This window comes from Penicillium robsamsonii (genome assembly GCF_028829455.1).
Source record: "Penicillium robsamsonii strain IBT 29466 chromosome Unknown utg000007l_segment0_segment0, whole genome shotgun sequence".
NCBI lineage: Eukaryota > Fungi > Ascomycota > Eurotiomycetes > Eurotiales > Aspergillaceae > Penicillium > Penicillium robsamsonii.
This window is the reverse complement of record NW_026643225.1, coordinates 925742-939343: the sequence shown is the minus strand read 5'-3', so window position 1 is coordinate 939343 and position 13602 is coordinate 925742. Positions and strand designations below refer to the sequence as shown.

Below are 13602 nucleotides of genomic sequence, written 5' to 3'. Positions count from 1 at the left end.
GTCTCTTAGCTTTGTATATCTTCTAGCTTTCCCGTGGAGTTTCTAATTTGAAAATGAATGGCTTAGCCATTGTATGTAAAATGAAAGCTATTGTTTCCCTCGCATCTATACATATTTCTTTCCCAACTACTTCATACTAATGGCTGTATGATAAAATGATACTTCAAGTGGCGGTGTGCGGTTATCCAATATATTCCACATCTGCCGTGGCGTTGCCTATATCGGAGATCGTACATACTCCCCGGGCCACTACCTCCTAGTACTCCAATAGCCTCCCAGGGATTAATCATGGAGAAAATCAACCTTGGGACATTTCTAGTATGGTACTCATGATGTTAAACCAATATATATATCTTCTAGTATCAGCCTAAAGTATAAAGTGTTACCGGGGTGACAACCTGACAGGGCAAACTGAGAGAACAATGTAAATACTGCATAAATGCATCTGAAAGAAATTCCGACTGCTCTCAACTAAATTATATTCATGATTGCTAGGGAACTATCTAGCGTGTATACAATATATAGGGTCCATTATGCAGTGTATAGCCCATCTTAACAGTACATACCTGAGTGGGACTGTGTAGTTATATGTACTACTACACGGTTTAAAAAACTTAAAGGACGGGGGGGCGGTCTCCTTCAGAAGACCCAGATGAAGAACCATATCATTTTAATTCCGAGAAGAATGGACGTGGCGGTGCTGGGACGCGCAAGCTCGGATGAATTCATTGTGATCTCTAATCCGGCTCGATTTGGCCTCTCAAATCTTTTTGGCTATTTGCGTTTTTCTTTGTCTTCTTTTCGCCTTTCCTACCCAGCCATGCATGTCCTACCAGGACAGGAGTACAGACGTTAGTCTTTTACTTATGGAGCCTTACGAGTCGTTCTAGGTTTTATATATGTTTCTATCATTTACTTTGATCTGGGTTCACTTGGTTTTCATTGGATATAAATGGAGAGCAGTCTATATCCATACCCTCATAAAATACGACCGGGGTTTGATCCAATCCAGATATCATGGGTATCTGGGCATTCCTGATCCAGCAGCAATGAGCATAACCCAAGACCAAGACCAAGGCCACCGTTATGCAGGCCCTGGCAGGTTTACAACACTCTAAATCCTCACTTTAGCCGCAATGCCCTTCCCATGGTAGAGAATGACATCCATATAGTTCCCAATCAACACTCCAACCTTGGCGGTGGCATCCATCTCCAACGACTGACCGAGTGCCTTGCGCAGGGCGTCGTACCCAACCCCGCCTATGTCAAGATCGACTGGCAAGCGTGGGCTATTGGATATACCAGGCGGCACCTCAAAGGGTTCATGGTTATTGATTCGGCCAATTGGTTCATTTTTCTCATAGAACGCCGTTGCGTCGATTGAGGTGATTAGAATATTGTTTTCTGTTAGGGGCGAGGAGAGGGTGAATTCTGCTGTGGACGACCAGAGGTAGAACTAGAGTAAGCGTTAGTAGGAAGTTTTCCCTTATCTGGTATGAGCAAAAGGAGCATGTACCGTTGCATCTTGGATGAAGTGAGGCTTTTTGTCCTCATCATCACCACCTGGGGAACCCGGAATAGATATGCGAGGGACAGGAACAGTGATGTTAAGGACTGATAATGCTTCGCCCAGGTGTGGTAGAGATGGAACCGTGTTTCGATGGCTCTTGATAGTGATCGTTGTATTGGACCCTGGCTCAAAGCATCAGCATAATCTACCACTTGGATTCATACCATCTAGAAGGAACTGACCTGATATATAGGATGAAAACAACGCCCGTCCTGCCTCAACGCCATTTACTCCACCTGCGTCCAACGGGCACCAAGAGAAGTCGATGGGCACGTAACTGTTGTTGCCAGGCCCAATAGAAATATTATGAGCTGTGATGTGGGCCACAGCAGTGTCATTGTAGAGTATGAGAAGGTCAACGAAGGGGACTGTGGCCGAGTAATCCGTTGGATTGGTGAAGTTTGCCTGCGTAGACACCAACATCGAAGACTCAGTCGTGTTTCCTATTTGTAATGAGACGACGCTTGGATTGATTTGGTCAAGTGAGTTGCCGATGGAAGCTATGACATGGTCAATGGCCAAAATATTCTTGATTTGTACTAAGATCTTCTAACTCATGAAAACATACTCTTCACGGGTACCTTTCCCTCCGCAGGAATCCCTCGCACGGCGAAGCGGCCCAAACCAGTTGAGACCTTTGTGTCTACGGTGGCAGCAACCCGCAGTACGACTGTTTCGCTACCGAAAAGCATTGCTTGGATGACCTCTGCCAGAAGCCCGTCATCTGTGACTTGCAATGGTGCATCCTTTATTGCAAACTCCACAAGGAGTGCAGAGGAGCCATCTTCATCGTCCACCATTGTGGAGTTGGCGTCTTGCCAGTGGCTGATGTTCAACACGCCAAACTTCTCTTCCTTGTAGTAGACATCTGCAAGGGCACGAACTTGCGGGACTTCTACTTGGAAATTCATCTCCTCTGGCAAAGCAGTGAGAACCTTCACTAGAGCAGACACTGTGGGTTGCGAGTCTGGAGAATCTGGCTCCGCGAAAGGGTTAGGAAGGGAGAAATGTGTATCGGACATCGTGAAGTTCTTCACGAGGTTGTCCAACGCATGTCCCGTAAATGGAAGAGGCACAGTCACACTGCGCAGCAAATCCACAATCCATAATGGGGTATTGGGAGATGGTGCATCGGATCCACGAACGTAGATAGTCGTTTCGAGACCTTGCATAAAGCTCGAAACCAGAAGATCTAGAGGAGAACCATCCCGTCCTGGGCAGGTAGAGGTCAATTCATCAGGTAGCTGTTGGATGAGACCATCAACGCCGACTGCAGTTGCCTGGCCAGGGCGTACTTCTACTGCGCTTGTCTTCGCATTGGCGACCAGAATATAGGCATCGCCAGGCGAACAGTTGGGTACCAGAATGTCAAATCCAAGGGCAGGAATAGTGAGAGCGACGGGAGAATCAATCAAAGACGAAAGCAAGACATCCACTGCCATGGCACCACTGTTTGCATCATGCACATTCAGCTTGAGGATATTGATTTTTGGCAGAGCAGGGAAATCATGTTCTGAGAAGGGGGTTAGCTTAGATGTTCCAGTACCAAAAACAATATACACTATACCTTCGACGATAATATAATCTGTTAAAACTTGAGTTCCCAAAGCGATCAAGCCTGACTTAAGATGCATTGTCGCCTTTCCCTTAACACTAAGGCGGCCCAATCTTCCCTCAATCCAATCAATAGCTATCGCATGGATTCCTTGAATATCACCAGCCTCTAGATCAGTGAGGAAGTCGACATCGGTATGATGGCCGTTACGGATATTCACTTTGATGGAGGGCAATGCTGCGTTTCCGACAAGCACGTTCCCATATTCTGGGAGATAGACCTCAACATTCGATGGGCCCGTCTCGACTTCCCTGGCAATCCATGTCGCCAACCGACCAATACCTCGAACCGATTTATTCTTCACGCGACCCGAGTCCATCACGAAGTTGCCCTGAATCCGGGCTCGAACGCCGTCGGGTGTCGTAGAATCAATTGATACTGCAGTCGGTTTGAAGACAGCGGCTTGCTGCGCATATTCTTTGACCGCCGCCGGAGCAGCAAAGGCAAGTACCAGTATCGTCAAAACACTGAGTGTCAAAAGAGCGAGAGAGATGACCGTTGGCCATGGTACACGGCTCCGCTTCTTGATTGCACCATTCTCGGGCCGGTTCTGTGTTGCGAATGAAGGGGATCGCGACAATCCTTGCTCGGTCCCGTCGATCAGTTCATCTTCACGGCGGTGTAATAGAGGTGTTGATTCTGATGACAATTCATATGATGGCCTAGGCTCGTCGAGGGATGTTCTCGCGGTGAGGCATTCAGGAGGGCTAGACTGTCCATCTAGCAGAGGTCGCCTAGGGTCTTCAGCAGCCGCGACCTGGGATGTATGATTGCCCTGAACCCCGCCTGAAGAAGATCGCGATAATCTTTGCTCGCTGCTATAAATCGTCATGTCATCTTCGCCGTGTGAAATATTTGATGACTCTGTTGATAATTGATATGATGGCCCGGGCTGGTCGTCGGATGCTCTCTCGGAGCCAGACTGCGCAGCTAGGAGAGGCCGGTTTGCCTCGTCAGCCATCGTGGCCTTAAATGTATGGATAAATCACAATGAGGTGTGGTCCCTGGAACTAATAGCAGTTGTATGAAAAGAATGAATCCAAAGCACGTAACATAGAGAAAGAGAGAAAGAGGCAAGATGTAACCTTAGAAGAGGCGCTCCCTCGATGACGATAAGTCGATGATAACGGAACCATGGAATTGTGGAGAGATGACTAGTTAACTGACTAGACACCTTGGCACCTGAATTATGGGGCGCCAAGGCATTCACACCCTCCCACATCCACCAGATTAATTTATTGAGTCACTCTTCTTCATTTTTAGGGCCCATTCTTTTTTTTTCCCTTTCCCACAACCCTCCAATTCCTCACCAATAACCCCCAGCTCATCATGGCTAGTGGTCTCACAGCTGCCGCCCGTTATGGCGCCCAAAGTGTAAACCAATTGGCCGGCTCCACCTCATCTTTGCTTCGAACACTCCAGGCTAATGGAATCCGACGATTTGCCCACCAGACATCGACTTTACCTCCCACCTCCCCTTTCGCCCCTCGTCACCTTCTCTCCATTGCCGACCTGACCCCCACGGAATTCGCTACCCTGGTCCGCAATGCTGCCTCGCACAAGCGTGCCATCAAGTCCGGAGCCATTCCGGAAAGCCTATTGGGATCCCTCTCCGGGAAGACCGTGGCCATGATGTTCAACAAGCGCAGTACTCGCACCCGCGTATCCACGGAAGCCGCCACCGTCCAGATGGGCGGCCACCCCATGTTCCTCGGAAAGGATGACATCCAGCTCGGTGTCAACGAGTCCCTATACGATACCTCCGTTGTCATTTCGTCCATGGTTTCGTGTATTGTTGCGCGTGTCGCCAAACACGAGGACGTCGCAGGTCTGGCACAGCACTCCACCGTGCCTGTGATCAATGCGCTGTGCGACTCCTTCCACCCGCTCCAGATCATCGCCGACTTTTTGACTATCTACGAGACTTTCCCGTCTCATGCCCACAAGCTCTCCAGCCTGGGTCTGGAGGGTCTTAAGATCGCTTGGGTTGGTGATGCGAACAACGTTCTGTTCGATATGGCCATTGGCGCTGCTAAGATGGGCGTTGATGTGGCTGTTGCTACTCCTAAGGGCTACGAGATCCCCGCGGATATGCTTGACATCATCAAGCGCGCCGGCGAGGGTGTCCCCAAGGCTGGCAAGCTCACCCAGACCAACGTTCCCGAGGAAGCCGTCAAGAACGCGGACATCCTGGTTACGGATACCTGGGTCTCCATGGGCCAGGAGGAGGAATCCAAGCAGCGGATGAAGGCCTTCGAGGGCTTCCAGATCACTGCTGATTTGGCTAAGCGTGGTGGCGCTAAGGAGGGCTGGAAGTTCATGCACTGCCTGCCCCGCCACCCGGAGGAAGTGGATGACGAGGTCTTCTACAGCCCGCGCTCTCTAGTCTTCCCGGAAGCCGAAAATCGTTTGTGGGCGGCCATTGCCGCTTTGGAGGGCTTTGTTGTGAACAAGGGAAAAATTGTGGAGTAAAAAGCGGTTAAATACGGAGTCTATAGAACACATCCCGAAGTCCCAGCTTAATTTCTTTCTCTCGACTTTACCCGGCCAATGACAAGGAAGATGATTTGATATAGCGGAGTTGGTCCCACTTAGGGTTCTCTATTGCCGGTGACCCAATCAAAGGATGATCCGAAGACCCCTGTGGCTTTCGGATGTGGCCGCTCCAAAATGGCGGGGCCTTCCGATTCTAGGACATGCCTACCTAGGTGACTCTATTCCGTTATGCAGATCATCCGGGATATATTGTATAATATACTTGCTAGTTATCTGCAGTCTCCAGGGTTATATCAACATTGAAGAAATATATACATACCATATCTACTTTTGACCTCGGGAGTTGCTTCGCATTACCGAATCCGATATGTGATATATAACAGAATATGCCCAATATGGAAAGTCTCCAAAGCTGCATATTCCCTGGATTCTCGAGACTCGGAAAGATGGCATGTATTCGACAACAATGCCTGTTGGAACTCGGGAAATTCGAGGTAGAATATCGGCATTGCTCGCCCCACACCTACCCCACGCTCCGAAGGGCATCTCCAAGATGGTTGATCGGGTACTTTGTAATCCATCAAGCCCGGGCCCTGTGGGAGGAGAGGGGGTATTGTGGGGAATTCCGAACGGATATATATAAAGCTTGCTTAAGAACCTGGAGCATCGATCATCATTCTCTCAAGAATATCTCTTTCAGTACCTCCAAATCCTCCGCATTTCATTCTCAAGATATCCCATGCTCACAATGGGATTCGAAGACAAGCGAGTTGCAATCATCGGCGGCGGCCTAGGAGGCATGGCCTTCCTCAACGCTGCACTATACGCCGGCCTAAAGAACGTGCAACTATACGAGCAAGCAGCACAGTTCGGTGAAGTCGGCGCCGGAGTAAACATCACCTCGAACGCAAACCGCGTCTTGGACGCCTTCGGTCTACAAGAGAGCATGATGCGGAAGTCCTCACGCAAGTTGCCCAGCTACATGGAATACCACAACTACAAGACCGGAGACTACGTAGGTCACATTGGTGAATTCTCGCAGCCCCCCGCACGCCTGCTGCACCGCGCCCACCTACTGGACTCACTGAAGGAGCGCGTTCCCGAGTCAAGCCTGAACCTGGGCAAGCACCTGGTATCCGTCGACCACAATGCTGCCGCCGGTGCTGCACCGTTTACCCTTCACTTCCAGGATGGCAGCACCGCGGAGGCAGATATCGTGATCGGCTGTGATGGTATCAAGTCTAATGTGCGCCGGAATATGGGCCTGGGAGACGACCCCAACTACTCTGGTCAGGTGGTATATCGTGGATTCGTCGACTACAAGGACCTACCCACTGAGACGGCGCAGCTTCTGCGCAAGACTGTTAACTTTCGTGGACCCAGGCGACATGTCCTGATCTTACCTATTGGTAACCGGGAGACGGGGACCGACCGTGCTGCCGTCATCGGTTTTATGTCTGAGTCGCTTGAGGCATGGGACTCTGAGAGCTGGATGTCTCGCTCGGATATTGATAGTCTCCAGGAGCACGTCCGTGACTGGTGCCCGGAGGTGCAGCATATCATTTCTGGGTTGCGCAAGAGCTCAGAGGATGGCAAGATGCTCAAACAGGCGCTGTACGTGCGTGACCCAATCGACAAATGGTATGAGATGAAGAATGGGCAGAAGGATGCTGGCATTATTCTGCTTGGTGACTCGGCGCACTCGACTCTTCCTCATCAAGGTACGTTGCATCCGATTTGTGTCTAGTCTTATTGCGGGACATAGATTAACAGTATACTATAGGGCAAGGAACATGCATGGCAATTGAATCAGGCATTGCCCTTGCAATAGTCCTTAGACACTGGAAGACAGACGACCTAGAGGCTGCATTCAAGTTTTACCAGGACCTGCGCAAGCCTCGGACAGACCGGGTTACAATGACCAGCTACGAAGCCGGCAAGCTGGCTAGCTCAGACTCTCCCGACCAGATGTCCAACAACTTCAACCCGGATGCATTGATGGAGCGCATGAAATGGATTATGGAGTATAATGTTCTAGAAGACTTGAAGGTCAAGGGTCAGGGATATATGGATTTTCAAGATTCGCGCCTATGAGCGGTTATGATATATGTTTGTATGCTGTAAATATTTTGATGGCTATTTTGTACAAAGAAAGAAACCTCTGCTTTTTCGTACATTCAATTCAATTGCACCAAACGAACACTCATCATACCATTAGATGGTCGTATGATTGGACTGTGCTGGGCTTCCTCGCAATGTTGGACGATTTATATAGATCCGTCATCTATAGGTCATTTCATCTTACTCTACTTATTTATACTTAACAATATTCCACTCATCCATCTCTCCCAAAGTATTTATTGATTATATTTCTATCCTCGGGCATAATAACTTCAATTGCCGGGCTCGGCCACTTTCACATGCCAACCGCACGTGCAGCAACTCCGCATTTCTATCATCTCGACCTCTGCCTCTTTGATTCTACTTCAGGTTTCAGCCGGAAAACCCACGATGGAGGTAAATTACTTTCCGAACTAGAAAAAAGACATGAAATGGAGATTTAACGTGGCCTATATATAGTCTACCACCTCGGGAGGCTTCCACTCCCGTCGCTCATACCCATCCCTTCACCACATCTCTCTCTCGCCCTTAAACCCACGATTTCCCATTGACGACGACACAGATCCAACAGACTACTTCAATCACCGCGACCATGAAACTCCAACCAGTGGTACTCACACACCCCCAGCATCATCATATCTATCTAGCGTTTCAGTCCCAAGCACGCCACCGATCCTCTCCCACTCACGTAGCAACTCGCGAAGCCGCCATCACACGCGGAGCAAAACCTCTACAGGGGCAGGACCCTTCAGCGACATGAATCTACACAATAGGGAGCTAAGCCATGCCCTCCACCACATGCAAAATACGCACAAGAAACATCACAGCATCTCTCATTCGCAAGGACGACGCCCCCTGCCGGACAGCACGCCGAAATCCAAATCCGATGCAGAATGGATGCTCCGCGCAGGCATTGCCCTCGCCTCCTCAACACGTGAGGAAAAAGGCCAAAGCTGGCTCACTAAGCGCGAGAGCTCAACAAGCCTCACAGCATTCGACGAAACATCTACTAACCGCCACCACCACCGCACCAAATCAGGTGCTTCGTGGCGCGCTTCTCGCTCCGGCGCCTCAACCCCAGGCGGAGTTGGCGCAGGGTCCCGTCGCGCCTCTCGCTCCCGCGCCGGCAGCAGACGCGGCAGTAGGGTCGATCTAACCATGACTGCCATCCCGGCGGTATCGTCTACCTCAACGACAGCAGATAACGTATTCACCAGCTCGGGAACGAATACAGGAACTGCGACACGCACGGCGAGCCCCGAAGCGCGCGGCCGTAGTCCCCTAGTGCCAGACTTCGTGGACGCGCACCTTCGCGCTGAGATGGCATCGCTGCAGCACCGTGAGCGCGGGTTAGATGAAGGCTCTGTGTACTGGGATGGGGCTGGCTCGGACGAAGATGAGACTTCGTCTGAGTATTCGTGTAGCTCTGACGAGATGTCGGATGAGTTCGATGAGGCGGATCTGCAGCAGCTGACGCGTGAGCGTGGGTTCGGGCTCGGCTCTTGGATTGACCGGTTGGTTGAGTGGACGCTTTTCGGGGTCGAGGAGTGGCCTGTGGCTGTTCCGACTGCTGTGCCCGCCGCGGTGGCTGCTTCGCGGATTGGTACGGCGGATACTACTACTGTTACATTTGAGGAGCCTGGTTTGGTTTCTGGGCGGGACGATGATGTGCTTTCACTAGGTTCGGTTGGGGATGGGGACTTGTCCGATGACGGGGAGAGTTCTACTGGTAGTGCTGCTCCTATTGAGAAGCCTGGATCCCAGGGTGGGTGGGAGGATGCTGAGTGGTTGTTGCGTTTGATGAAGCGGGCGTTAGTATGAATTATGAATTGTATTGAGCGATGCCTTTGATTGGGATGGTTGTCTGTAAATAAAGTCTTTTGAGTTGCTGTTGGTTATCTTGTAGCTTTTCGGAATAACTATGAAGAGCAAAGGCACCGAAGGTGTGTCAAAACAGCGATACGGTACACCTCGGTGCAGGCAAATGGTGGACCGTAACGGTTATTAGTTTTGGTCAAAAGTCAAACATATCGCCAAGTCCTAGATTTTAAGCTCAAATAGTGTCTTCTTTAAATAAAGTGCTGCCCTGAATCGTCACATCTACAACCTACCTCCTCTATTTCGTATCCACTAAGGGAGATAACGCTACCACCAAGAGTACCCAGACCACTGGCCAGGGCGCGGGTTAGCTCACTGTCGAGCTTTAATCACTCGCTCGGGAGCCTATACATAAACACATGGCTGCCATTACTCAAGGACACGACGGAGGAAACGTTAAATTAGTGGATGCTTTGCTCGATGCTCGAGGAAGTAGATACTACGTATGTTTAAATACTGTGAGGCACGATGTCTCGGTTTACGAGTAGGGGCATTTTCATTATCTTAGAAGGGATGTACGCCTACGTTCGTCACCATTCCCAGTCAGAGCTATCACGCATCCAGTCTAGCCTGCGAGCTGGCTTCACTAATCTCCAAATTGCGTATGTCACATTGGATAATGGTTCGGGCTCTAAGGTATCGGGATCACGGAATCCAGAAATATGCCTGAAACGCATTAGCTCACCATGATAGATATTTACAGGATATCATAGCCACCTACATAGACTTAGTGTCCTCATAATAGATGAGATTCTTTAAAGAGCTAAGTCCCGGTGCCCATACATCCTTTTTTAGCTCTCTTCTTAGTACTGGTACACAAAGGGAGTATGATCTTACCTATAAGCAGCGCGGAAAGCGGAACGCACCTCCTCCCGGTATGCGAGGTCACATCCCCAGTAACAAACGGAGGTAATCGGCTCACCGGCCACCCGTGTCCACGCGACATAATTAATATAACCTCCAGGGGCATAATCTTCTAGGCCTTGCACCCGGTTACCATAACCAAGTAACTTTGGGACTGCGGGGCAATTCTTATGATCAAGACTTATGAGAGCCTTGACTTCTGCGTGGGTGTGCTGAGTGAGAGCTTGCTGAGCTCGGACTTGAGGGGAGTGAGAAATAGTACCATCAATCGGAATTTGATAGTAGAGCCGTATAAAGCCCTGTTGGGCGGGGTCGAAGAGGTTATGACATGAGAACTTGAGTGCCGCAAATGGATGGCCGAGGTATTCATCATATTCTTCCTGCGTCATGGTTTGGTATTCTTCAGACAATTTATCATCGAGGATAAACGTCGCACTGGGTGAGGGTGAAGGTTGTTCGAGCCTGACTTCAGTACTGCACAGATGATCGAAATCTCCTGGTCTAGACATTGTGGTGCGCAGAGAGAGAAGAAGTATGAGAAGAAAAGTGCGAGAGAGAAGAGAATTGCGAGAGAAGAGAAGTGCAGAGAGGTGACAAGCACATCCATCCATGGATGGATTATATAGATGAGTGATTAATGCCTTAGGTGTCAACCCTATGTCGGTATTGACCGTATTGTACAACGTAGGAGTTCAATCAATCGCGTGGGACGCTGTGACTGGAAAGGTCGTAGTTCGAAACGGGCCGCAGTCATTTTTACTTTCTTTTTTTAAAAGTTTTCGGTACGAAAGGCGGTCAGATATGCCAAAGAGTAACTCTGGCCGGTGATTGGTGATTGGTGCTTGGCGCAACGGAGCACGGTGATTGATCTGGCAATACGGGACCTTGCAAACAGTATTTTGAAGGTATTTTGGAGTAGGGCGTATATCGAGTCCATGATATATCGCTTGAAAATTGAGAAACAATCCCATGCTTATTAGGACTTGTACATAGATTGGCGCGATGAACCGAAAGACCTGCCGTAATCAAGGCATGGAACTGGTTTCTACATCTTTCTACTTGACCGAAAGCTCCGAGAAAATTGATATTCCAATGAAACAAGCTAGCGTGAATAGAGGGCCCTACCAACGCACAACTTATTTAGAATATGTTGCGCGATATGACAGGATCAGAACGAACATATGTTGCAGACTGTGGATGGCGAGTGTTCCTCTTCTAATAGAATAGGTTCAAATCTTCACCAACTTTTCCAAACCAAAAAAGCGCAGGCATTGGGTTTGAGGGCCCAAGGCATACATTGTCGCTCTGACACACATCACTGGAATATGCGAGGGATAAAATGGCACAAACAGAGATTGATGCCGAGTCCGAAACGAAACAGGCAAAGACAACCCATAACAGCAAATGGGAAAAAAGACAATTTGACACGAAAGAGAGTAATGCGACACCAGGGCGCCAGTAGAAATAGAAAGAGAGTATCAGAGTTGGAATGAAGTACACAGATGAAAGGATTTGACAGAAAGGAAAGAGGGAAAGGAAGGGTGATGGGTGTAAATCGGAATACGATCAATGAGCAAAGCAAGATAGGAAGAAAACCCTTGGAAGGTACTGAGTTTGAGTTCATTGAAAGATTTGAGAACAAACAAGCTATAACAGCATTCATCTTCCAAACTTCCAGCCGAAAAAGAAGACAGAAAAAAAAAAAAAAGAAAAGCTGTTAGGTTTCCGCCTTGAGTATTGTGTACTATAACGCCATCTGACCATGTTCTAGGGTCATGCAGCAAGGTATCGTGATCGTGACATACGTCAAAAATTGCGCGGTCAAAGGGGTATGGACCGTCGGTCAGGCTCAAATGAGAGCCGGCATGAATGGGGGGAGTGTGGGGCGACACTCGAGTGATGTAAATGTAGTGGTCTTTCGTAAGGAGATCGGAGGGCGTGATTTATCACCAGGGTCCGACCTTGACTGGTGTTCCGAGGCCGTAAGTTCCAGCGAAGAGCTGATCTCGGATGGAGCCCGTGTCGCCGTTGGCTCCGTGGGATGGTGTGTCGGGTCCATTCATCCATCCTAAGCTGAAACCGAGTTCGTTGACAGCTCCCTGTAGCTTTCCTCCAGAAGTTTGGTTGTGCTTGGCCAGCTTTTGATCCCAACCTCCGTACTGCAACTGGATGCCGCCACCTCTTTTTGCCGCTTCCCGAATGACTAGAATCCATGCCTTGCACATCTCGTCATAAGCCGAGTCTCGTTCGATGTTGTTCTGTGGCGTGCTCCACCGAGGCAAGGCATGAATGATGTCGGTTGCCCCATCTAGGTAGCTCAAGGATGTGGATGCTTGGGATTCGTTTGGAGGTAGAAAGTTGGGGGTGAAGTCACTCAAGGCATCAAGAAGGTTGGTGAGCGGCTGTCGGACTCGGTTGTAGGCATAGTCTGATTCAGTGTTGCCACCCAACGGGAATGACGACTGGAGGGTGGCCTGATAGTTCCGAAGGACTTGAAGGGTCGAGGAGACATTCGGACGTGGAGATGTGTGCACAACCTCTTCGACGAGCTGAGGGTGACGCTCGCACATGGTCCGTACAACCGTCCGCAAGGCATCTGTATCAAGGGTTTCTAGCAGACGGGGTAGAGGTAGAGGTCGACCTGAAACGTTCGGTCGGGAACGTTTGATGTTGCGGTAATTGTGAGGAAGTTGTCGAGGAGTGAAGGCAGGAGAATTTGTGGGCGAAGCAGACATGCGTCCATCATGATCGTTGTCTTCGTCGGCTTTCCGTTTACGGCTGGCATACGACGATGTAGGTGTAGACACTAGCCGATTTGTCAGTATATGCATCAAAGAGAGCCATCTTGACCTTAGAAGAAACAAATTCTTTCAATTTCTGGAAAGGGATGTCTTACTCATACGGGCAGGAGAGAATCGGGGGTTCTCGTAGAAGTGAGGCGGAACAGGAGGTGTAGCCACCAAGCTGTTCATGGTGACAGCCGGATGGCGAAGTAGAAATGTGATGGTCCAAAGGACTCGGGATATCCAAAAGAGTGAAGAACAGTAATAAAGCAAGG

The 13602-nt window shown here is 49.5% G+C and overlaps 6 protein-coding genes across 6 annotated transcripts; 3 read left to right on the top strand and 3 right to left on the bottom strand.

Annotated features, from left to right (window-relative positions):
• Positions 1-1114: 1114 nt before the first annotated feature.
• N7447_010631 (uncharacterized protein) lies at positions 1115-4146 on the bottom strand (the record flags this gene model as incomplete). The annotated part of the gene is made up of 4 exons (XM_057234893.1): positions 1115-1456; positions 1517-1692; positions 1735-2109; positions 2139-4146. 4 exons carry the CDS (start codon positions 4144-4146, stop codon positions 1115-1117), a joined length of 2901 nt encoding a protein of 966 aa, XP_057081113.1.
• A 368-nt stretch (positions 4147-4514) lies between these two features.
• On the top strand, positions 4515-5657 carry argB (ornithine carbamoyltransferase; the record flags this gene model as incomplete). The annotated part of the gene is made up of 1 exon (XM_057234892.1): positions 4515-5657. The coding sequence occupies one exon, from the start codon at positions 4515-4517 to the stop codon at positions 5655-5657; it is 1143 nt and encodes a 380-aa protein (XP_057081112.1).
• Positions 5658-6429: 772 nt separating this feature from the next.
• Positions 6430-7775, top strand: N7447_010629 (uncharacterized protein; the record flags this gene model as incomplete). The annotated part of the gene is made up of 2 exons (XM_057234891.1): positions 6430-7402; positions 7465-7775. The coding sequence occupies 2 exons, from the start codon at positions 6430-6432 to the stop codon at positions 7773-7775; spliced, it is 1284 nt and encodes a 427-aa protein (XP_057081111.1).
• Positions 7776-8192: 417 nt separating this feature from the next.
• N7447_010628 (DUF3984 domain-containing protein) lies at positions 8193-9623 on the top strand (the record flags this gene model as incomplete). Its single annotated transcript, XM_057234890.1, has 2 exons — positions 8193-8198; positions 8262-9623. The coding sequence occupies 2 exons, from the start codon at positions 8193-8195 to the stop codon at positions 9621-9623; spliced, it is 1368 nt and encodes a 455-aa protein (XP_057081110.1).
• A 587-nt stretch (positions 9624-10210) lies between these two features.
• N7447_010627 (uncharacterized protein) lies at positions 10211-11053 on the bottom strand (the record flags this gene model as incomplete). Its single annotated transcript, XM_057234889.1, has 2 exons — positions 10211-10346; positions 10518-11053. 2 exons carry the CDS (start codon positions 11051-11053, stop codon positions 10211-10213), a joined length of 672 nt encoding a protein of 223 aa, XP_057081109.1.
• A 1437-nt stretch (positions 11054-12490) lies between these two features.
• On the bottom strand, positions 12491-13516 carry N7447_010626 (cut8/STS1 family protein; the record flags this gene model as incomplete). The annotated part of the gene is made up of 2 exons (XM_057234888.1): positions 12491-13350; positions 13441-13516. The coding sequence occupies 2 exons, from the start codon at positions 13514-13516 to the stop codon at positions 12491-12493; spliced, it is 936 nt and encodes a 311-aa protein (XP_057081108.1).
• Positions 13517-13602: the final 86 nt, after the last annotated feature.